Raw genomic sequence first — 22,817 nt, 5'->3', positions numbered from 1 at the left:
CGTCCAGCAGCCTTAGATTATTGCCATAAAGTCTGCTATTCATACAGGGCAAATGGCAAGAAGAGTATGTTGGGAGGATGGGGTGGAGTGATCAGCTTTATTATCCACAAAAATGATTCCCAAAGGAAACATTTAGCAATTTACAATAATTGGCATATTTTTGGACACAGTCAAACCTCTATTTACTTATGCTTTACTCAATCTCAAATCTAAATCGCATAAAAGATTAAAATATCATTTCCAAGTTAAACCTTGCAAAAGCCTAAATCAGCTTCAGACGTTGTACTGTAATTGAAAATTTTATATGCATAATCCCTGAATTTTAAAAACAACAGTATTAAAAACAACATTTCAATAAACCTGCCTCATGTCTGGCTACCAAACTTTAGTGCCTCAAACTCCTTACAGAATTTCAGATGGGGTCATATGTTCTTTGTCTTCAAAAATAGGAATGTTGAATACAGAGAAGCTCAATACAGGATTTTATAGATTTAAAATTAAGAGCTGCTTCCCTTCTTTAGTATTCACCTTTTTGAACTCATACTTTAGTAATAAGTACTCTACTCTTGGAACTAGCAAAGAAAAAAAAATTTCAGGTAAAATCGGACAACCTAATTTTGGATAAAAGGCATGCTTTCATGAAATCTATTAGTATTTTGTTTACCAGCATAAGGCTAGTTGAAGTGTGGATTACAGGAAATTCAATTTTCATGGTGTACTGTAAAATGCATTTTACAGGAATACATTTTCTTTGCATAAACTGGCATTTTTATCATAAGGTATTTGACTGATTCACAAATAAACTAAGAATCTTTTATTTATATTTTTGTAGAATGTTAAATGCGACAAACTATTCAGCTTCAACAATGCAAAGGAATCGAGTGGTTGATTTTACAATTACTACAATTTTACAGTAATGAACCCTTTTCTACAAGAAAACTTCTTCACTTAACCTATAAATATTTAAGGACTGCTTGTAACAATTATAACATGTAACATTTACATTTAACTTGTAACAGTTATTCTAAAAACACCATAATTAAAAGACCCATATGAAGAATGTTTATTCACTTGTTATAGCTTAGAAATGAAACCTGCGAGATAACCTGGACTATATGACTTCAATGGAATTTATCAGCATAGGAGGACAAATTTTCAGATATGCAGAAAATGTACTATGAATACTGGAGGCTTTCACTACTAAAATTCACACTCAGGCTCTCTTATATATCTGGACCAAATAGCAATTAAAATTCCTAAAAGTTCAAAGAAAAAAACAAAAAAATGCAAACCTTAACTACAGCAAAGTTAAATGCATTCCATTTTGTTAATACATTTGTTTTTAAATACTGACAGAAATAAAAACAGCCCACAACTACTTACAGGATCCATTTCTCTGGCTAATTCAAAGAGAAGAGCAATTGTTTCGCCAGCAGCAATTCTCATATTTACATCTTCACTGTCCAACAGACTTGGTAATTTAGGCAAGTGTCTACAAAAAATACAAATTATTAATCTTCCAGTACCTTACACCACTAAACTACGTACACTATTTAGAGAAGAAAAGTTATCAAAAGAATGAATGAGTCATTTAAACATTTTTTTGAGTTTCGTCTTCATTCACTCTTAAGTGTCCCATGTAGGTTGCCAACTAATTGTGCTGCAGGTAAAAATAGACCTTGTTTAAAAGGCTCAGAACTGATGAAGGGGAAGCAATAAATAACCCTACTTTCTATTTCACTTCCACCCAAAAGGTATGTGTTTCAGTTTAGAATTTATACATTGATTTTAAACATGAAATAATCCCAAAGAAACTGAAATTCACAAGACTAAGCACAATGACATACTTGTTTAGGATTTTTTTCACTTCTGTGTTGGAACAAATGGTCAGCAAGAGTGCCCATGCTAAAAGACAGTTGATGTGGAGTACTGTAGTTTGGGCATTGAAGGTACTAGGAGTTCCATCTCCCTTTACATATGACTTAGTGAAGAGACTTTCAAAGCACTCCAAAGTTGCATACAAATCCTAGTGTACAAGCACAATAAAGAACAATGGAGAGAAATGAGAACAGCTTAACCAATAACTACTTGGAATTAAGGCAAACAATCAGCAACTTACCAAAACATCAGCAGCTGCAACTAAACTGCAAATTCCCAAACTTGTTGCACACTTAAAGGGAATAAAATAATAATGTTAATAGATGCCATTTAATGTAAGGGGGGAAAAAAAAGTAATTCTATTCATTTAAACCAGTGTTATTTGGGGCTGCAACTAATACATGTCATCAACAGTAAGATGTTGAAAATAGTTGCCAGCTAATTTTGTTATCAGGTATTGAATTGCCTTATGTTTGTAGCTTCATTGACAATGGGAATGTTAATCACACTGAGAAATTGTAGAGATGGAGGATGTAAATATGATGGAGAGTTGAAGATCATAAAGTATGTAAAAGAGAATTTGAACTTCACAAATTTGTGTCCTATAAAAATAAGCTCATTTGGCATAGGAGCACAATCCTGAGGACTTTTCTTTCTAGGTATCCCCAACAGTGGTATAAAAGTGATCGCTGTCACACATGAGGATAATCCAGCATCATACTCAGTGTCACTTCTTTTTCCTATGGCAACTCAAAATGCTTATCTATGCTTATCAACTATATGCAAAACTTCTTTTGTAGAGTATATTCCTTTGATGATAGCAATGGTCAGTATTTGACACTATTCTGTAAACAAAAAAGGACGCCTAAAATATAGGACACTCCTTTCATCCCACAGTCTTTGCTGCCATCCAGAGGATAAAAATCAAACAATACACTCTTGACATTCCCCCCCACTCTCCAACAGAAACGTAACTGCATTCTAAAGAAAGTAGCAACATTTGAAGTCTGCTTACTGCCTGTCGGGCTTGTATAGGGGCTGATCCATCCGTGAGAATATTCTTCAAAAGAGGTTCAAGAGTTTTGAAAACGTCTTCGCTTTCAATCCCTGACCCCAGCTGAATGCAGAGAAGACAAGCTAAAGAAGCTGCTGAACGCTGCTCATCACCTTTACCTGAATTGGACAAAGAAAAAAAGGAATCTCTTTACTGTAGAATAGCAAGCTAAATATGAAACTACCTAAACCAGCCATATGGTAGATAGGTTTACTGTCACATGCAAGGAGTACAGTGAAATTCTTAACTTGCATGTGCTGATCAACAAGCAACATGGTGCCATGATAACAGCAGCCATTAAAACTGGACATTTCTCGTCTGTACATGCTGAGAGTTAACAGTTTGAGCCAGTATGCAATAAGTTCTGCACAAACAGAATACCCTCTTCACCCAACAGAAAGAACTGTTTATGTAGGAGCAGCAGAGCTTCGTGAAATGGTATACAAAGTAACCAGACTAACATGAAATCAAAGTGGTAGAGGTAAATAAAGGAATATTTTGGGAGTGTGGCTGGGGAAGAAAGGTAACAATAGGATTATGCATCATAGTAATAATTATAAGAAAGTGTCTACTTTTTATTTTTAAAAGTTTTTCTCAAAATAACTACAGAATCTAAGCTTTCTCACTCCTAGAAAAAGAATTTTCTCACTGAAGTCTTCTCTCACCGATTCATCATAAAGTCATGAGACAACATGCTCTTTCCATTCAACTACATTTAAAAAAGAAAGATTTTATTTTACATTCTTTACCTTGGTTCCTGCCTTGTGTTCACTACTCTCACAACAGCTCCTCACAACCCCAAAATTATCAAGTGATGAATGAATGGCATAACTTTTGGGAGAAGCAATGAATTGTTAACTTCTTTTTTAGTATTACTTGGTGAAATGAGCTTGCAACTATTTAGCTATCAATATATAAATATTACAAATGGAAGATTTAATACATCCTGGTGAAAAAAATATTAATAACTGCTTTTAATAGGTCTGAGCAATCACTAGTAACTTTTTCTGGGTTTCTTGTGTACCTTGCAGGCAATAGAAAAAAAGCATGTCTGCAGCTGCTCTTACACCACTTTGTATGCAGAGTGAATCCTCTTTTTTGTATAGGCTTGTGTTTTCAAGTATCATTTTCACTCAGGTCTTCATGTGTCTTTTAAACAACTGTGCACGAGTCATAAGCACTTCATGCTTTTTTCTTGCAGCCCATTTGTAAAGTATGAACATAAAATAAGCATAAAGTACAAATGCACATGTAGCACCTAGAATTTATAACCTATGTTCAATAAGTATTTCAGTAATCAGACCACCTTATTGAACTGCATAAACAAATCGGGGTTTAACTACTCAAAATGTAGTGTGAACCCTGGTTAAAAATGGAAAAGAAAGTGGTGAAAATAGAAGAGACACATTTTGTAGTTGTGATTTTAAAATGCAGTAGGTTTCTCTGTATAGTTGGCCTTTATAGGTAAATGAACAACACATTCTCTTCAACCCCTGCTACTTGTTGCAGAATATGAAATCATGGCACATTAACAAGTTAATTAAAATCTTAAAGAAAAGTAAAACTATTACCTAATGCAGGAATGCTTGCCTTAATTGCCATCTATGATTCTCAGCACGAAAAGTGCTCACATGATTACATCATTGTATACAGAGCTAAGAGCAGTCAAGTCCTATTATGTCAAGGTCAGCCTAAACAATCATCCCGGCTAGTACAAATGCAATGTCCAAAAAACCTCACAACAATATTGAAAGAGTCTGTATACTTTAAAATTAACAACAGCAAACTTCCCAATTCTGCTCCTATGACTTGCTAAATCCCATTTTTTTTTTTTTAGAAATTTCAGAAACACAGGTAATTCATATATTAATTCATTCTGAAATCCAGCTCACATCAGGCTCACCAAGTACTTGTGGTTAGAGGACAGAGAGCACACGCTTTTTGTGTTATTAATCGGCTATTCTATTATTGAAGGATGGCATTTCAGATTTCCTGCAACACTTGATCAATATGCCCTTCGTGAAAACACAATTGCACGACTATATTAAAAATAAAGAATGATTTCCTTATGATAAATATAGAGATATAAATCAGGATTACCTTTCTTTAAGCAGCGCTCAATGCTGTCTGTTAGGGTCATTCTCCTTTCCAGGATAAACTCGTACAATAGTTTGTTTGCCATGGCAGTTTTCAGTCCTTCAACGGCACTCTGCCGGGTCTTAGCACTGTAAAACAGATGCTTAAAATAAATGAAAGTCTGTTATCCATCTTCTTTATTCCTTTTCCTCACAAAGAGGTTCACCTGAAAAACCTAGTTCTGTCAAGTCTTCACAGCTCTTTCCAATTTAGTTTCTCAAAGCCCTCCCCAATAAAAGCTACCTCACAGAAGACAGGAAAAAGAAAAAAAAAATATTGAAAATTTTTAATTGCACTAATACCAGTTTTGCATCTCCCACATTATTCAAATTGAAATTAGGGGTCAACAGTGCAGTGCCTGTGTGTAGAGTAATGTTTCCTGCCTGCATGGATTTCTACAAGAGAACCACTACATTAATAGCAAAAAACGGCTATTGCAGATGCAAACTAACAACTGGTTCAAAGTATGGTTACTACTAATATAGCCAGAGAGAATACTTTCTGAAAGTGTTTTTTAATTTTTTTTTACATAACTTAAGGTTATTTTATTAATTTATGGAATACTTTAATTTTGTCTAAGAGTAGCATTACTTGCTGCTGCATGGTTGGTTGGTGACACTTGCCTGTATACGAGTGACCAAAAAAAACAAAAACCACACGACAATGGATGGTTCACATACCGATAGGAGACTATTTAACACCGACAGAAGAGCAAGCAAAACACTGATTCAACCTCTCTGCATCCCTAACCTTTCAGTTGTGCTTACAGGAACATGACTCCTACTTTCTGCACCACTACTTTCCAGTCTGGGACCTTATACTGGACTCACCTGTTCCCTCCCCACAAATAAAACCAAGAAAGTTTTAAAAATCTAGCCAGCCCACTTTAGCCTTCTGTGTAGAGTGCCAAGAACTTCTTGGAAGAACCTTGCATGCTTCCAGCGAGTTCACAGCTCACACACATTCTTCCTTCCACTCTACTTTCCTCCACATCCATTATGTGTGGAGAACTGACTGCCACAGAGTTGCCCTTGCCTTCCCACATTACTATGTCTAGTTATCTCACTACAGGGCAAGCTTTTGTTGTGATCACTTAATGTGTTTTATTTTGCACCGTGCAGTTCTGTTGGTACTCTTACAACAGACCTCCTGTCAGGAAATCACATCCCAGTATATAAATTTCAACATTTGATACACACATAAAATACAGCAGGGTGATGACTCTTACTATCCAACCACAAACAATTTTTTGAATCTGAACTTGCCATTTATCCATTGTACAGTCAATGAGTCCCTTTAGCTTATACTCAAAGTCCTCCTGAGTTGACTCCTCACAAGTATCACCTCCTGGTGCAAGACAAAAATATAACATGCATCAAAACTTTGTTGCAGAGATATTTAACTGATTCTACTGCTAATTTAAATCCAAGGTCTGTTTACAAATAACTAAGCACAGTTATTACACAAAATGAAGAAATGTATCGGAATGACAAAACAAGGAAAAGATTTTTGAACATAATTTTTCTTGTAAAAAATATCAAATGCAGATCGTGATTAAAAAACCATGCTCCATCTTTACGGTGTAAACACAGAAAACACACATAAATGCTTGATGCAGCTTCAGCTGTAAAAAATATAGATATGTCATTTTGATGGACGAATGCCTAGGCTACCTGTGCTTTGTAATACAAAATAAACTGCAAAAGTATCCATATTCTTAAAATTCAAAATTGCTTTTAAATAAAGTCACTGTAAATGTGAAAAAAAATACTAAATGATTAACTAAATATTCTGTTCTAGCAATCCGGATTTAAAAGAAATCCACATTCAATAACCAGTACAATGTTTTTTCAGCATTCACAACTGTGTGTTTTCTACCTTAACTCTGTACATTTTTCCTTTTAGGTTAGTTCGGATGCACTAATGCCAGCAGTAAAGCAGTTTCTGTGGAACCCACTGAAGATTCATTGGCTACTTTATTTACTGCCAAGGTCAATCCAGCATACTGCAAGTATAGAATTCACTTTGAGTTTGTACTTCTGATACTAAAATTGGTATAATCTGGATCATTTGCGTTAGGGTTAGCGAGGTTTATAACATTAAAAACACTATTCAGCTACCAAATCAAAAGGCACACACATTTCCTGCAATTAGTTCATAATTTTGTGTGTTTATATTCACATTATATTTTGCTGCATGATCAAGCTGTGCTTCAACTTCATCCAACAGATAGCTGGCCATGTTTTCCTGAACATATTTTGAAAAAAAGAACAGAATTCATGAAGGACTTACCATCTGTAAACTGAAGAAACCAAGTCCCAAGGCACTAAAGACCCCATCACCAAACCTGATCATTGACTTGGGGTACTTACGGTGAAATACAGAGTTAAATTTTTCTCCACACATCGGTCAGTACAGCAAGACTCTAAGCAAACCTTGGGGAGAACACTATCATCCCTAATTACTGCTCAGTGCCTTTCTTTGATCATTTTAAGGATTGCCATCACAATGAATTAGATGCACAATACATCTTGTCCTGGGGTGGATTTTGCCCAAAGAGCAGCACTTAAGATCCATCCATCATCCAACCCGCTATATCCTAACTACAGGGTCATGGGGGTCTGCTGGAGTCAATCCCAGCCAACACAGGGCGCAAGGCAGGAAACAAACCCCGGGTAGGGCGCCAGCCCACTGCAGGGCAGGCACACACACACACACCAAGCACACACTAGGGACAATTTAGAATGGCCAATGCACCTAACCCGCATCTCTTTGGACTGTGGGAGGAAACCCACGCAGACACGGGGAGAACATGCAAACTCCATGCAGGAAGGACCTGGGAAGCGAACCCAGGTCTCCTAACTGCAAGGCAGCAGCACTACCCACTGCGCCACCGTGCCGCCTGCACTTAAGATGATTATGCAAGTTCCAAAAATTCTTTACAGCACAAAAACTATGATTCTAGAGCCTTGGCAATGACTTTGTAATCCTTTTCCATCTATCAGCATGTTTATTTCCCAAGGTTTACAAGAATTATTTGATAGTAAAATAATGCATGCTGGTAATTTAACACAGATTGTAATGACCATTTACACGGAGCACATCTGATCTAAGTCAGGGCTGATTGTTAACCAAAACTAACTAGGCCGATTTCACAGCAAGGAGCTACCAATAACCTTCTCTGTTACAGACAAGATTGCAGGATATTCAAATTTTAAAAACAAATTAAAGCACCACCAAATGATGGTATCTCCCTGCCACCCCCAAATCAAAGTTCTTCTAGATTTTAATATAAGCCATGGGTTTTTCTTCCTCTGTTCTCGTTGTCTGCATGACACCACAAAAAATCATTTAGTAAAATGGGAGTTTCAAAACATTGAAGACGACCTGACAGTTTTGGAGTTAGATAAAAAAAGCGTCACACTTGCTATAGGCACCTGAAAGCCCTTAAACTATAGATGATGCTGGCTCTAGATTCCCTGCTGCTTTTCCTTCCAGCAATTGCCTGCCAACTTTGTTCACACCCCAACAGTGCCTGAAGCTGTTGAGTGTCTGTTTTACCTCTGCTCCTACTGGATTGTAAGAAAACAAATGAAAAAAACTGGGCCTCCACCTTAAGTGCCTAAAGAAGCACAAACGTTACATTTGAACAAATGTTTTGAAGCTTTCAACTCTTTGCCAGCTGTCCACTGAATTTCTGTGGTAATTCTGGAGGGCTCCAACGTAGGAAACCTGGACTGTGCATCTTCTGGCCAGAAGATTGTGTCTTGCTTTCATGGAGCACATATTAAAGATACTGTAAAGAAAACATCCTATGACCTGAAGGTCAGATGAGGTGTTCAGTCAACCGTTTCTCTCAATGCCTTGTTGAAGACTTTCTCCGCTAAGCATTGCCTTGCCTTTGTTAACAAATTTCAGATTGTTCTGGAGGAAGATATTTCAGAAGAGATGAATTACATCCAAACAGGCAAGGTGCCCAGATCCTCTCAGACAGTACAGCTAAAGTAATTATTCAGTTGTGACTATGTGAAATCAGTCTTAATACTAGTGTACAATATGTTTAGACTAGACAAAAAGCCTGTTTCGACAACGTAAGATGAAACGGGCACGAGGTTGTATCAGCAGTGTATGAAGAACAAATGATAAGTAATAAATAAATAAGTTAATTATCATTACTTACATCACTTTCTAAGAGGTTTGGGATATGTATGACTTTATCACGGCAAAAAATACCGTACACTTAAAAAATACATGCTATCTATGACAACGTTTTTTGTTTGTATACTGGAGGCCTGTCCGTATGCAACTAAAGTTGTAAAATCTCTCTGTAGACTACTACCAAACAGTGAGAGTGTCTTCACAAAAAATGTAATTTCCCTTGATGTGGCCCATCTTTAACTTGCACCTTCACATCACTCGCCCTTCTGACTCTTGAAAAAGCCACATACAATTGACCATAGCTGAAAACGGGTTCAGCAAGGAATATTCCTACCATGTCAAATGTTTGTCCTTGTGACTTGTTTATAGTCATGGCGAATGCTAGTTTGACAGGGAATGCCCTTTGAATATGGAAATACATGTAGTCTTTAAGCTTAATTTATTTTGTGTCATGTGCATAAAAATTGCCATATTTTATAATTATGTAGGCCTATGGTAGTAAAAGGGAAAAAATGAGAAATACAAATCAACGAAAAGTAGAAGAAACGAAGAAGTTTTTTTGTAATGATTTTAGTCTGCTTCACTCATTACTGTACAGGCTTGTACTGTTAGTTGATGAATTTTCCAGGCCTATAGTATAATATTGAATGATGAATGTTCCAGTAAAATATGGAATAGTAATAAGTATAAGCACCACAAACCTGATATAGGTGTATTGAATGAATGCGTAATTGAATAAGAATGTGTAATTACGCCTTGAGCTGTAGTCGAAATCGCCTTTCAGGCCTCTAGAGCTTTAATCGAAGTCACCTTTCTCTTTGAATTTTTGCGGCCGTTGGCACCAAGTTGCGAGAATAAGCAGTTTTGAAAGGGCGAGGATGAAAGGGGCATTAAAATAACTCCAGATGGTGTGGTGAACATTCAGTGCTTGGTGCGAATAGGCCAGCAGTGTTTTATTTTACTCAGATCTCAGCAGCAGAGCATGACAATGCGTGCCGCGCCACCTGTGGAGATTTATATGTGGGTTAGAATGTGTACCTCGCTTCGCACACATCAACATCTGCGGACGACTGAAGTGTAATGATCGTGATGGCTGTGGAGTCGTTCCTGCTGCTGAAAGTACTTAATAATAATATGTTCTTACGTATTTATTTTGAGTGTGAGGGTTAGCTGTGATCGGGGCTAATATCCTATGCCTGGGCGGAAGGATTTGGGATTTCAGAATAATAATCCCGAAATAAGTAGGCTAAATCCGCCGCCTGCCGCGATGTTGGGGTTGGATTTCGGTCTCGTAAGGTTTTTCGGGCAGCTGCGCATTCGGCTTCGGACGTGCACAGAAGACGACTGCGCATCCGCCACCTGCCGCGATGTTGGGGTTGGATTTCGGTCTCGTAAGCTTTTTCGGGCAGCTGCGCAGAAGGCGACTGCGCATTCGGCTTCGGACGTGCGCAGAAGGCGACTGCGCATTCGGCTTTGGACAGACGTGAGTGAGTGAGTGAGTGAATGAGGAGGCAGGCGAATTATGTATTAAGATTCTGTCCAAGCCAGCAGTTGAGAGGTTTAAAATTGTGTGTTATATTAAGTCACATGTAACCAGGAATGTATTAAAAAAGGTATACGATGACAGATTAAGGTCCGTAATTTATTAATTCTCTGTCATTAACTGGGGAAATTATGCCATCCCGTGACTTAGAATGATTTGCTAGTTAGAAAACAACCTTACATAGCCTCAGTGCTCTATGTAAAGAATATTAAATTACGATATTGGAATTGAATAATCTACATAGCTCTAATCTTAATGTTAAGAAGAAATCCATGTTAGGGTATGATAATTCTGTTGTGGCTTTACCTATAAATGTGCACTATATTAATATCATATTTCAACATAAAGGTCTGGACAATGCTGCTTAAATGTAAATACCTTAATTTTATTTCAAGCTGTCCTAACACTTCAACATAGCTGTGCTCTTCCAGAACCTTAAATATGGTTTTGCTAAATATTGAAAAATTTCCAGTAAGACTTTTACATTAACAATCTTATCCATCCATCCATCCATTTTCCAACCCGCTGAATCCAAACACAGGGTCACGGGGGTCTGCTGGAGCCAATCCCAGCCAACACAGGGCACAAGGCAGGAAACAATCCTGGGCAGGGTGCCAACCCACCGCAGTAACAATCTTATCATCAATAGGATATTTTTCTAACACTGAGTGAAATGTGGCTCATCAGCAACCTCCAAATTACAATTTTGATCATTCTGTTCGCCAAGGTAAGAAAGGTGATGGGTTAGCAAGTCCCCCCCCCCCCCCCCCCCCAAGTGGATTAAATTGTAAAGATACCAGTTTTGATATTATTCTCATCTTTTGAGCATCTTACTGCAGTTTTTCAAGGAGTGATGCAGTCTCTCTTATTGACCGTTAGACTTCCAAAATCTAATGAATCTTACCAAGGAATTCTCCAATTCTCTGTTCTGTTCTACTAGACACAAGTGCAGTATTAGACACTATAGACCACAGTGCTTTTTTATAAAATGCCTTAGTCAATAGGCGGGCCTCTCTGGCAGTGTTTTAAATTGGTTTCAGTCTTATTCAACAGACTGAAAATAATAGCAAGCCCAGAATTTTCAATCTACATACCTCCCGTTAGCCTAGATTATCTCAAAAGAAAATGTGAGCCAACACATTTATACAGATGACAAACACCTACAGCACCTCTACAACCTTGATTCTCTGGGCCTTCTGACCCAATGTCTCCCTTGCATTTCTGAATGGTTAATTAGTAATTTCCTCAAGCTAAAAGAGGAGATACTGAAATCTTAGGTGTTGTTAAAAACAGAAAAAAAGTAAATTTGAGTACATCTTATCAGTCTCCGCATTGTTACAGTGGTTACTTGTGTCCTTTAAAATGGACTTTAAAATTCTGCTAATGGTATATAATACCTTAAATAATCTTGTCCCACCCTATATATTTTGGAATGCCTGTCCCCCGAACATTCCAAGTTGTTACTTTAGCTGCTCACTATTCTAAAAGCCAAGCATAAAAGAACTGGGGAAGTAGCTTTGTGCTGTTATGTACCAACAACCTGGAACACTTTTCTAATACAGATACATTTTAGATGCACTGAAGATGCATTTTAATTCTACTGCTGATAAACATTACATTGTGTGTAAAATTATTAGGCAAGTGATTATTTTGATCATATTAATCATTTTTATGCATTTATTCCAACTCCAAGCTGTATTAACTTGAATGCTTATTGGATTTAACCATATCAGGTGAAGTGTATTTGTGTAGTTAGGGAGGGTGTAGCCTAAGGAGATCAACACCCTATATCAAGGTGTGCATGAATATTAGGCGGCTTGTTTTTCTTGGGCAAAATGGGCCAAAATGAGATTTAACGGACTGAAAAGTCAAAAATTGTAAAAAGTCTTTCAGAGGGATGCAGCACTCTTGAAATTGCGAAGATATTGTGGCGTGATCACAAAACCATCAAACAGTTTGTTACAAATAGTCAACAAAGTCACAAGAAATGTGTCGAGAAAAAAAGACACAAATTAACTGCCAAAGATTTAAGAAGGATCAAACATGAAGCTACCAGGAACCCATTACCCTCCAGTGCTGTCATATTCCAGAACTGCAACTTAGAGTGCCCAGAAGTACAAGGTGTTCAGTGCTCAGAGACATGGCCAAGGTAAGGAGGGCTGAAACCCGATCACCCCTGAACAACACATAAGTTGAAATGTCAAGACTGGACCATGAAATATCTGAAGACAGATTTTTCAAAGGTTTTAAGGACTGATGAGATGAGCGACTCTTGACAGATCAGATGGATGGGCCCGTGGCTGGTTCAGTAACAGGCACAGAGCTCCACTTCGACTCAGACGGCAGCAAGGTGGAGGTGAGGTACTGGTATGGGCTGGTATTATAAAAGATGAGCTAGTTGGTCCTTTTTGGGTTGAAGATGGCTCAAAATCAACTCCCAAACCTACTGCCATTTTTTAGAAGACACTTTCTTCAAGCAGTGGTACGGGAAAAAGTCTGCATCTTTCAAGAAGACCATGATTTTTATGCAGGACAACGCTCCATCGCATGCATCAAAGTACTCCACTGCGTGGCTAGCCAGTAAAGGCCTTAAAGTTCAAAGAATAATGACATGGCTCCCTTCCTCACCTGACCTAAACTCTATTGAGAACTTGTGGGCCCTTCTTAAATGGGAGATTTAAGGTGAAAGGAAAATAGTACACTTCTCTGAACAGTGTCAGGGAAGCTGTGGTTGCTGCTGCACAAAAAAAGGTGATGGTGATTAAGAAACTGACAGACTATATGAATGGAAGGCTTATGATGGTTATTGAAAAGAAGGGTCACTTTTTTTTTTGGAAATGTTTCTTTGTAAATTTTTGAGTTGCTTATTATTCTCACTTTAACAGATTAAAATAAACAATTGAGATGGGAAAATTTGTTTTTCCTTTAGTTGCATAATAATTCTGCACACGAATACTTGCCTAATAATTGTGCACACATGTCTTCCCCTGAGAATGTTCACACTCGCATTTCTTTTGTAAAACATTCAGGTTTTAGGTTTATTAACATTTGACTGATAGCACTGTATTTGTTCCATATTAAAATGAATCCTCAGAAATACAACTTGCCTAATAATTGTGCACACAGTGTATATTCAAAGAATTATAATATTCTCCAATGAATCTGCAACCAATATTCATCTCTGCCTCTCTTTTCTAGCGGTCCACCACCACCTGACCAAAGCACTGTGCAGCGGTCTGTGAGGTTTCAATGAAAACAGATATCTCAACTTTCCACAAGACTCACTGCATCGAATCCTCTAAAACAGGAGTTTCCAAACTTGACCCTGGGGTCCCAGTGTGGCTGTAGATTTTCATTCTCACAAGATTCAAGTTATAATAACTTATTTCATTTAATTAGATGATCTTTTTTCTCTTATTCTGCATTCAGAAATGTTTTACATTTATACAGGTAAGACATTTAGAAATATTTCTATTTTTGGTATAGCTTTGAATGCTTAACTTTTTTGTTGTTTTGCTATTTTGCCCTTACTCTATGTTGTTTGCTCCTTTGATTGTATCCTAATAATGATTATTACAAACAAGTAGAACAGCACTGAATGATGGTCTACACTATCACTGAGACATCCCTCAACCGGTTTCTATTTGTATAACAGCTCCCTCAACTCTAAACTAAGCGAGCAAGGGTGTATGCATGCCACCTTGCACAAACTGATGCCAGGCGTAATCTGTTTGGTATGATGCATCTGTTACATGTATACTGTACATGGTTGTTTTAAGTTTACTACAGAGCTCTTGCATACTAGGGCTGTCATCTGAGATTTTTTTTTTAATTTTATTTGATGTACTTTATTAATTAATCAGCAAGGGGAAATTGTCATTTCACATGAGATTTGGGAGTCAGAGAGCAGGGTCAGCCATTGTACAGCACCCTCTGGAGCAAGCTTTAAGTTAAGGGCCTTGTACATTCAAAACTTGTTTTTTTTTAAATATATAAAAGGTTGTTTTCCTTTGTTCACAGAGAACAAGATTTATAAATTTCATGTGAAGCCATGCTATGGCTGGTCACAACAAACACAGAAAGTGCTAATGGTTCATGACGTTGCTTTGAAGGACATGCGAGTATTGCAGATTTTGATCACATGTGACCAGTGTAGTGCCTGTACAAATCACCTTAAGATTGCCAAGGTTTTCTTCCATTTCTACAGTCAAACCAACTAAATAGCACTCAAACACGGGTTTACATTTTGCCTTTGAACTATTATGATGCTAACATTCTTGTGTAGCACCCTAAACATTCACTCTCAGGTACAAGCACAGCAGTTTCTTGCTAGCCACATATTAGCAGAAAATAATTTGGTACATTCTGATTTTATTCCAGTCAGCTAATGACATCTGCTAAATACAGCAAAAAAAGTGAATACAAATTACATTTCATTCATTCAGTTACTCTATTTTGCAGAGTACCTAAGCACTCACAATATCTTAATTTATATAGAAGAGACAGGCACTGAAATTTTGTGTTCTAATCTTCAGCAACCTTCAGAACAGCAAACCTGTGAGCAACAAAAATGAATTAATCAGAAATGTAATGTGACCAAACATCTCTGAAAACTAAATAGTCAAATTTAGGATTGCAATTCAAAAATAACTTTATATATATATATATATATAAAAAAAAAGAAGCAAAATGTAGTACTATACATTCTTGGTTTAATGGATTAAAGCAATTAAATTACTTTGTTAAATTAGAAAATTTCCTTTAACTAAAATAGTCATTCACTCAATAATACCTTCCTCCACTGTACTGGCAGAATCACTGAAACTGCTGCAGTGACTGAGCGTTTCCACAGACGCCTCCTCATCACTGAAAGGTTGTACACTTCTGTGCTGCCCTCCTGTTAAAACAGAACAAAATAAATAAACCAAATTACCAAAAATCCATTCTAGATAGAATATGTTCTTTTCAATATGCATAGGCTGTGGGTTTTAAAATTAAATATTGCACATGTATGTATGTATCAGGTGAACATTGGAGACATGGTCTGAACTCAAGCCTACTTGTCGCCGAGACTATACAATGTGCCTAATTGTGCACACAGTGTATATTCAAAGAATTATAATATTCTCCAATGAATCTGCAACCAATGTTCATCTCTGCCTCTCTTTTCTAGTGGTCCACCACCACCTGACCAAAGCACTGTGCAGCTGTCTGTGAGGTTTCAATGAAAACAGATATTCCAACTTTTCACAAGAACCAACTGGAACCTTTCATTGATGCCATTCTCAACCACTTTGACAATATGACTTAAATCACTCCTGCATAACAACATTTAAAAAAAAAAAAAAAAAAAAAAAAAAACCCACACCACAGGACAGCTGATCACAGCCAGGACAAAAATCCACTTCATGATATTGTGACTCAGATGTTCCGCTGACCCCCTAATGCCAACAGGACAAAAAGAATCAAGTTACAGAAAGATGATTTCCTAGAAATTAACACAGAAAGAGGGGCCTTCCAGCCAGAGCACCACTACCAGCACCACAGAGATGGTATCCAAAGGACATCAAACTCTTCTGGATTGGATTAAGAGAGCTTGGAAAGGTGCAGGAAAAGGAAAATGTGGGGAGAGAAAGAACTGGACAGTTTGATCTTCCAACCACAGATTTTTACTGTACACCCACTTCTAGTCTCTCCTATTAGACGGACAAGAGGGCCTTCTATACAATTTTTAAATGGGCAATTAGTATTTCAGTAATTGAAGTAATGTTGCGTTTCATCAAAACTTAAATAACTAATCTTAACAGAGTTAACACTTTTCAAAACCATTCTTAGCAAGTTGATGTTAAGGTATTTGATAATCTAAGTGTAGGTCTTTCTTTGCCAAGATACACAGACAAAGGAGGTTCTTCCTTACCCCCTATAAGCTAACATATAAGGGACACATCCCTGCTACCTTCCTAGAATTCTGATGCAACCGTAAAGTAAGTTCTGTTTGTTTACAAATAGCAAGATAGTTTTCCGACCCATATTAGTGAACATAACAATACATTTCTATATACACATTACTGTATAACAAAGATACCGAAACCTTATCAAAACCAAATACATCCTACAACCTCCTTCGGATGAGAAATAAAACCAAAGCCCTGAGTTTCTGTGGTCATAAGAGATCTCTTGGGATCTCCTTCATATAGGGTAGGGTGTATCCCAAAGTTCTAGCTAAATTTCCCACCTCAGTCTAGTCATTCTGACCCCCTAATCATCCCCTGTCTGTTAACTGGCTAACTATCTCTCACCCCTTCACCACCTGATAGCTAATGTGAATGTATTGGTGCAAAAATGGCTACCATCACAGCATGCAGGTGGATGCCACACATTCGCGGTGGTTGAAGTGGTTCCCCACTCACTATGTAAAGTACTATGAGTAGTGAAAAAAGCATTGTATAAATGTGAAGAATTATTATTATCAGGGCTGTGGAGCTGGAAGCAATTATTGGGTTCCTGAATTCAGAGTCGGTAAAAAAATATATTGACTCAGGATTACATAGAAATTGTAATATAGTGTGTTAAAATTTCCAATTTCACTTACACTAATTCAATTAAACTTTTTTCTTCTAGCCTTTTGGTGAAAATGTTGCCTCTTTTTAATTCTGTTAGTGCTATTTAATGTAATATAAGAAAGCCACAGAGACATCGCTATAGCCTTTAACACTAGAATTACTAGAGCCTATGAGAAAACTCGTAAATCCGGCCCACCTTAAATCCTTTCTCACCTCTCCATCAGCGTCTTTTGTCCTGTAAATGTGTTGATAAGCAGCAAGCAGCCTGCTATACCATCCCCCCACTGCCGCAGTTCAATTCGCAAAGAAGTTTCTCAGTGCTCAGTGTTTATCTTTTGAGTGAATTGCTGGAGCTTTATAGGGTAAAAAAGTACATAGTCATTTGGAATACATACATTTCATGTGTGTTCCGTGTCAACAACAATCTATGTAAAAACGTTGTTAACACAAACGTTTTTCATGTTTTAGTAATAATTGACAAAATGTAGACATTAAATGTATAATGTGTGAAGCCTGAAATACAAATATGAAATAAACACCTTCACAAAATGCTTTTATTGTATGATATTAACAATAAGAGCAGCTCACTACTCAAAATGGTGAATTTGGGAAGAAGCTGGTATCGAAACCGTGACCTCTTGATTGGAAGGCAGCAGTTCTTTGGCGGTTGATACGACGGCTTGCGTGGTGCAATGCTAACATAACCTGCTTTCTTTTTTCTTCGGTTAAATTCTTGAATAAAAGTGCACTTGTTTTGTTATACTTGTACCTTTTGTGAAGGTGTTTATTTCATATTTGTATTTCAGGCTTCACACATTATACATTTCATGTCTACATTTTGTCTATTACTAAAACTTAATGACCTTTTTACATAGATTATTGATGACACTTAACACACATGAAATGTATGTATTCCAAATGACGATGTACTTTTTTTACCCTATAAAGCTCCAGAACTTCACTCAAAGATAAACACTGAGCACTGAGAAACTTCTTTGTGAACTGAACTGCAGCGGTGGGAGGGGGGATGGGATACCAGGCTGCTTGTTGCTTGTTGACACATTTACAGGACAAAAAGACACCGACAAAGAGGTGAGAAAGGATTTAAGGTGGGCCGGATTTACGATTTTTCTCGTAGGCTCTGGTAATTCTAGTGTTAAACTCAGATTTACAGATTAGGGTGCTAAAAAGCGGCCCGATTATTCACAATGGCAATGATGAAATGTCTTATATCTTGTACATTGAGTGCTTACAATCATCAGTAGTAAATATATTAGTCAAATTACAAATACAGGAGTCAGAGGTACCATCAATTGATAAGTTGTAATCAAAAGGTACCATAAATTGAGGATTAGGAGTCAAATTTTGTGTACCGACTTCACAATTACCCTATTCACAGGTAAGAAATAATTTAGAATTTTACTTAAAACTTTAAAAATTAAGCTACTTGGACTAGTTTTTTGTGTTTGAGTTATACTCCTTTCTTGAACCGTACCATCTGAGCAACAAGAGAACTTTGGAAATCTTGCAGATATGCAGCTACAACACATTAGAATTAGAAGCCTTTATTGTCATTATACCATATATAACGAAATTACAGAGCACCTACTCCTTCAGAATGCAATGAAAAAGAAAATATTTTTTACAGTCACTATAAAGTACTACATATAAAAAATTGCTAAATAAAATGAATATATAAAAATACTAATAGGTAAGAATGCTATGCAACAAATGTGGTATTACGAGGGTTGTCTGGGTTCCGCGCGGAATCGCTCGAAATAAGTAGCCAGGGATTTTTTTTTCTATTTTTCTCATGTACTTTGATCGTTTTTAAACTTTTTCCAAGTATTCACCGCCAACGTCAATGCATGTTTGGGCTCTTCTGACCCACGCCCCAAAACACTCGCGAAAGGCTGTCTTTGGGAGGTTGTCCAGCTGTTATTTGATAGCTGCAATCAGTTCCTCAAGTTTCGAAGTTGTGGCCTCGCAGGGGTTCTTTCACCTTCGGGAAGAGCCAAAAGTCACATTTTGGAGCATTCTTCTTGAAGATGCGAGAAAGTTTTTGGCAGCACTCTTTAGCTGTTAAACCATCAGAAAAGTCGTAAAAAATCATCACTCGAAAGTCACGCACGCACGCACGGAGTGCGCTGGCTGCACACTCTCAGTTCGTTTGCTTCTCATGTTCATTCTGAAGGAAGAGAGGGAGCAAAACATCTGAACAAAAACATGCAACCACTTGAATAATCCCTCTACACAGTAGAACAGGTTTCGACAGGCTGACACTCGACAAACGATAAAATTCCGCACGGAACCCAGACCACCCTCGTACTAAACAAGAAATATTACTGATCATGATAATTACCCATGATATAAATATTACACAAAGAATACTAATAACATAAAATACTGCACATAGAACAAATAGCAATATTGCACTAGATTGTGATTATTATACAGAGGATTATTGCACATCCAAACTAAAAGGCAAGGACTGGGGAAGAGAAGGACAGAGAAGAGAGGGACAGCGACAGAGGCACAGAAACAGATGCTCAGTGCATGTTGAGATTCAAAGTAGTTATGGCTCCAATAAAGAAACAGTCCCAGAGTTTGTCTGTCCTTGATTTGAAGGACTTGTAGCACCTATCAGAGGGCAACAGGTCAAACAGGTGAAAACCAGGATGAAAAATGTTTTTTGCCCTGCCAAGGAAGCAGCAAGTATACAAGTCTTGAATGGAGGGCAGGGAACATCCAACAATCATCTAAGCTGCACGGAGGACATGCTGAAGCCCCTTCCTGTCTGCAGCTGTGCAGTGTCTGCACCACACTGTGATACAGTATGTTAACATGCTCTCTATGGAGGAGCAGTGAATGTTCACCAGCAGCTTTTGATCCAGATTATTCTTCCTACGCAGTCTCAGGATGTGAAGTCGCTGCTGTGCCTTTTTAATGACCGCTTTGGTGTTTGCAGTCCAAGACAGGTTGGCAGAGATGAAGGTACCCAATAATTTGAAGGCTGGGACACTTTTCACACAATCTCTGTTGATATTGAGGGGAGCCAGGTCTACACTATTTTACTTGAAGTCAAAGATGATTTCCTTTGTTTTCATGGTGTTCAGTGTCAGCGTTATTTCTGGAGATCCAATATGACAGTTTCAGGATCTCTTCTCTGTAGGCAGACTCGTTCCACCCTGCGTGGAGTCCAGTCACTGGACTTTTGTGAGGCTTGTATGTCTTTGGCATATTTGATGATGATGTTATTAGTGTGGGCTGGACTGCAGTCATGAGTGTAGAGGGCAAACAGCAATGGACTTAGCATGCTGCCTTGGGGAGAACCAGTGTTGCATGAGCGAGTTGAGGAAAAGTGGGGGCCGAGCTTCACTGTCTGAGGACTAGTGATAAGCGAACTCTGCAGTGTTTGCTTCATCTCGAGTTCAGAGAAATCATGGAACTGTTCGCAAATAACACCAAACTCAGCGAAATGCATTAAAGTCAATGGGGATGAACCAACTAAACTAGATTTGGCTGGATTATAATGGTACAATCATCTTTAAAGTGTCCCTGAGGGCAAGGTAACCATTTGCCAACTACACTAGACCAATTGTTGTGGCCAAAACGTCAACCCAAGCTGTGCGGCAGCAGTGCCAACCACTGTATCACCAGGAGATCAAAGAATAAAGTATGCAGTCAGTCGTGCAAACCAATATTTCATCAAAACAAAGGGGAAATGCTGAAACGTAGATAACAGTCAGAAAAAAAAAAAAAAAAAAAAAAAAAAAAAATTATATATATAGGTAATTTTATATTGATTTAGGTGAGAAACTACTGCTTTGTGTTTTTTTCAGAAAACAGCTTTTTGGAAAAATATTCAGCCCTGGGAGAAAAGGAAAAAACAGCCCTAAGAGTGAAAAAAAAAAATTCAAAGTGGCGTGTCATGACTGAAGCTGCTGGCTTGTATTTTTTTGAAGTCATGCTGAAGTCTCTCCAAACTGTCTGTGCTGATGCTTTGCACTTTTCCTTCTATCAAAAAAGATAAAAATGTCTTGTAAAAATAGTAATAAATCTGTCATTATCATAATTTTTTCCCCATAGAGTCTCCTGTGTTTGGAGTGGCATTGTTGTTTTCATTCTCCACGTGGCTAACTACATATGCCTAGATCACGTGCCTCCTTCTCTCATATTGATGTGGAACTTGAAAATCAATCTAGAGATAACTTATTAATTTACGCTGTACATACAAGTTTCATAAAAATAAAATTTGAGAACCTGCATTATTTACTTATCTGTTAAGTTACTTAAATTGAGTTCACCTGCTATACACAGCATTAAATGTACCTTTATGGCTTAACATTTTATAGCATTTGTTTTTATGGAAAATGTAAAAAAACTGGTATGAATACTGATGCTATAGTAGTTCACCAGCTGCCTTAGCATTTTTGGTTTCCATGAAGCATGCATGTTCTGTTTTTATCTGCTTAAATTCTCGGTTAGCCCAGAACTTCTCCTAGTGTTCAAATTTGCAGTTTGTCAGCCAGTAGACTAGCAATACTGTGATTGTGATTGTGTGCTCTTCATAGTGCCAACCACTATGTGACTGTGCCTCTGTGAGATCAAAGAAGAAAGAACATAGTGAGGGATGTGCAAGCTTTGTAACCAGTCTACAATGCAAATGATCAGCATTATATACCCATGGGACAGTCCCATCCGGTGTTGGCTGTTACAGCTCAGGGGGATGTTGCGCTACCTATTGAGCTTGCCTCGCTGGGGGAGAAAAGTTCTCCTAAACTGGCTGAATCAGTCAATAATTTGAAGACCAAAGGGTGGACACGAACGCAGCAAATTCGCCCGAGAATAAACGCTTTGGCAAAATTCGCTGATCAACACTATGGAGGACAATTGATAAAGTCCTATCCAGGAGCAGAAGAGTTGGGGGAGGTGGTGTGGGAAACCTAGATTAGACAGTTTACGGACTAAAATATCTGGCATAATACAGTATTGGCCAAAAGTTTTGGCAGGGACACAAATGTGTTTTACAAACTTTGCTGCTTCAGCATTTTTAGATTTTTTTTTTTTTTTTTTTTTTTTAAATGTTTCTATGGTATACTGAAGAACGATTCTAAACATTTCATAAGTTTCAAAGGCTTTTACTGGAAAATACATCTAATTTATGTAAAAAGTCAATATCTACAGTATTGACCCTTCTTCATAACTTCTGCAATTTACTCTGGCAAACTGGATATCAACTTCTGGGCCAAATGCAGACCGATGGTGATCCATTCTTGCCTTTTTAGTGCTTGGAGTTGGTCACGATTTGTGGTCTTCTGCTTGCTCTCCCGCTTTTTGAGAATTGACATGTTCACAATGGGATAATGATCTGGGGAGTTTCCTGGCCACGGGTCCAAACTTTCAATGTTATAATCTCCAAGCCACTTTGTTATCACTTTTCCATTGCTCCATCATGCTGGAAAATACACAGATCATCACCAAA

General features: G+C 37.7%; 1 protein-coding gene across 3 annotated transcripts in view; it reads right to left on the bottom strand.

The window, feature by feature from the left end:
* The window catches only part of ifrd1 (interferon-related developmental regulator 1), an 87,119-nt gene that overhangs the window by 49,051 nt on the left and 15,251 nt on the right, over positions 1 to 22,817 (bottom strand). For all 3 annotated transcript variants that reach the window (XR_007935233.1, XM_051928716.1, XM_051928717.1), the window contains exons 2-8: positions 15,562 to 15,666; positions 6,334 to 6,415; positions 5,033 to 5,157; positions 2,894 to 3,051; positions 2,120 to 2,170; positions 1,848 to 2,026; positions 1,384 to 1,492 (exon numbers count right to left, since the gene is read on the bottom strand). Coding sequence is in view for 2 of the 3 variants with exons in the window: in XM_051928716.1 (XP_051784676.1) it covers positions 1,384 to 1,492; positions 1,848 to 2,026; positions 2,120 to 2,170; positions 2,894 to 3,051; positions 5,033 to 5,157; positions 6,334 to 6,415; positions 15,562 to 15,666 (809 nt within the window). In the remaining variant the exon portion in view is untranslated. The remainder of the gene's footprint in view (positions 1 to 1,383; positions 1,493 to 1,847; positions 2,027 to 2,119; positions 2,171 to 2,893; positions 3,052 to 5,032; positions 5,158 to 6,333; positions 6,416 to 15,561; positions 15,667 to 22,817) is intronic.

This window comes from Erpetoichthys calabaricus, chromosome 1, assembly GCF_900747795.2.
Source record: "Erpetoichthys calabaricus chromosome 1, fErpCal1.3, whole genome shotgun sequence".
Taxonomy (NCBI): Eukaryota; Metazoa; Chordata; class Cladistia; order Polypteriformes; family Polypteridae; genus Erpetoichthys; species Erpetoichthys calabaricus.
This window is presented reverse-complemented; position numbering and strand designations above follow the sequence as displayed.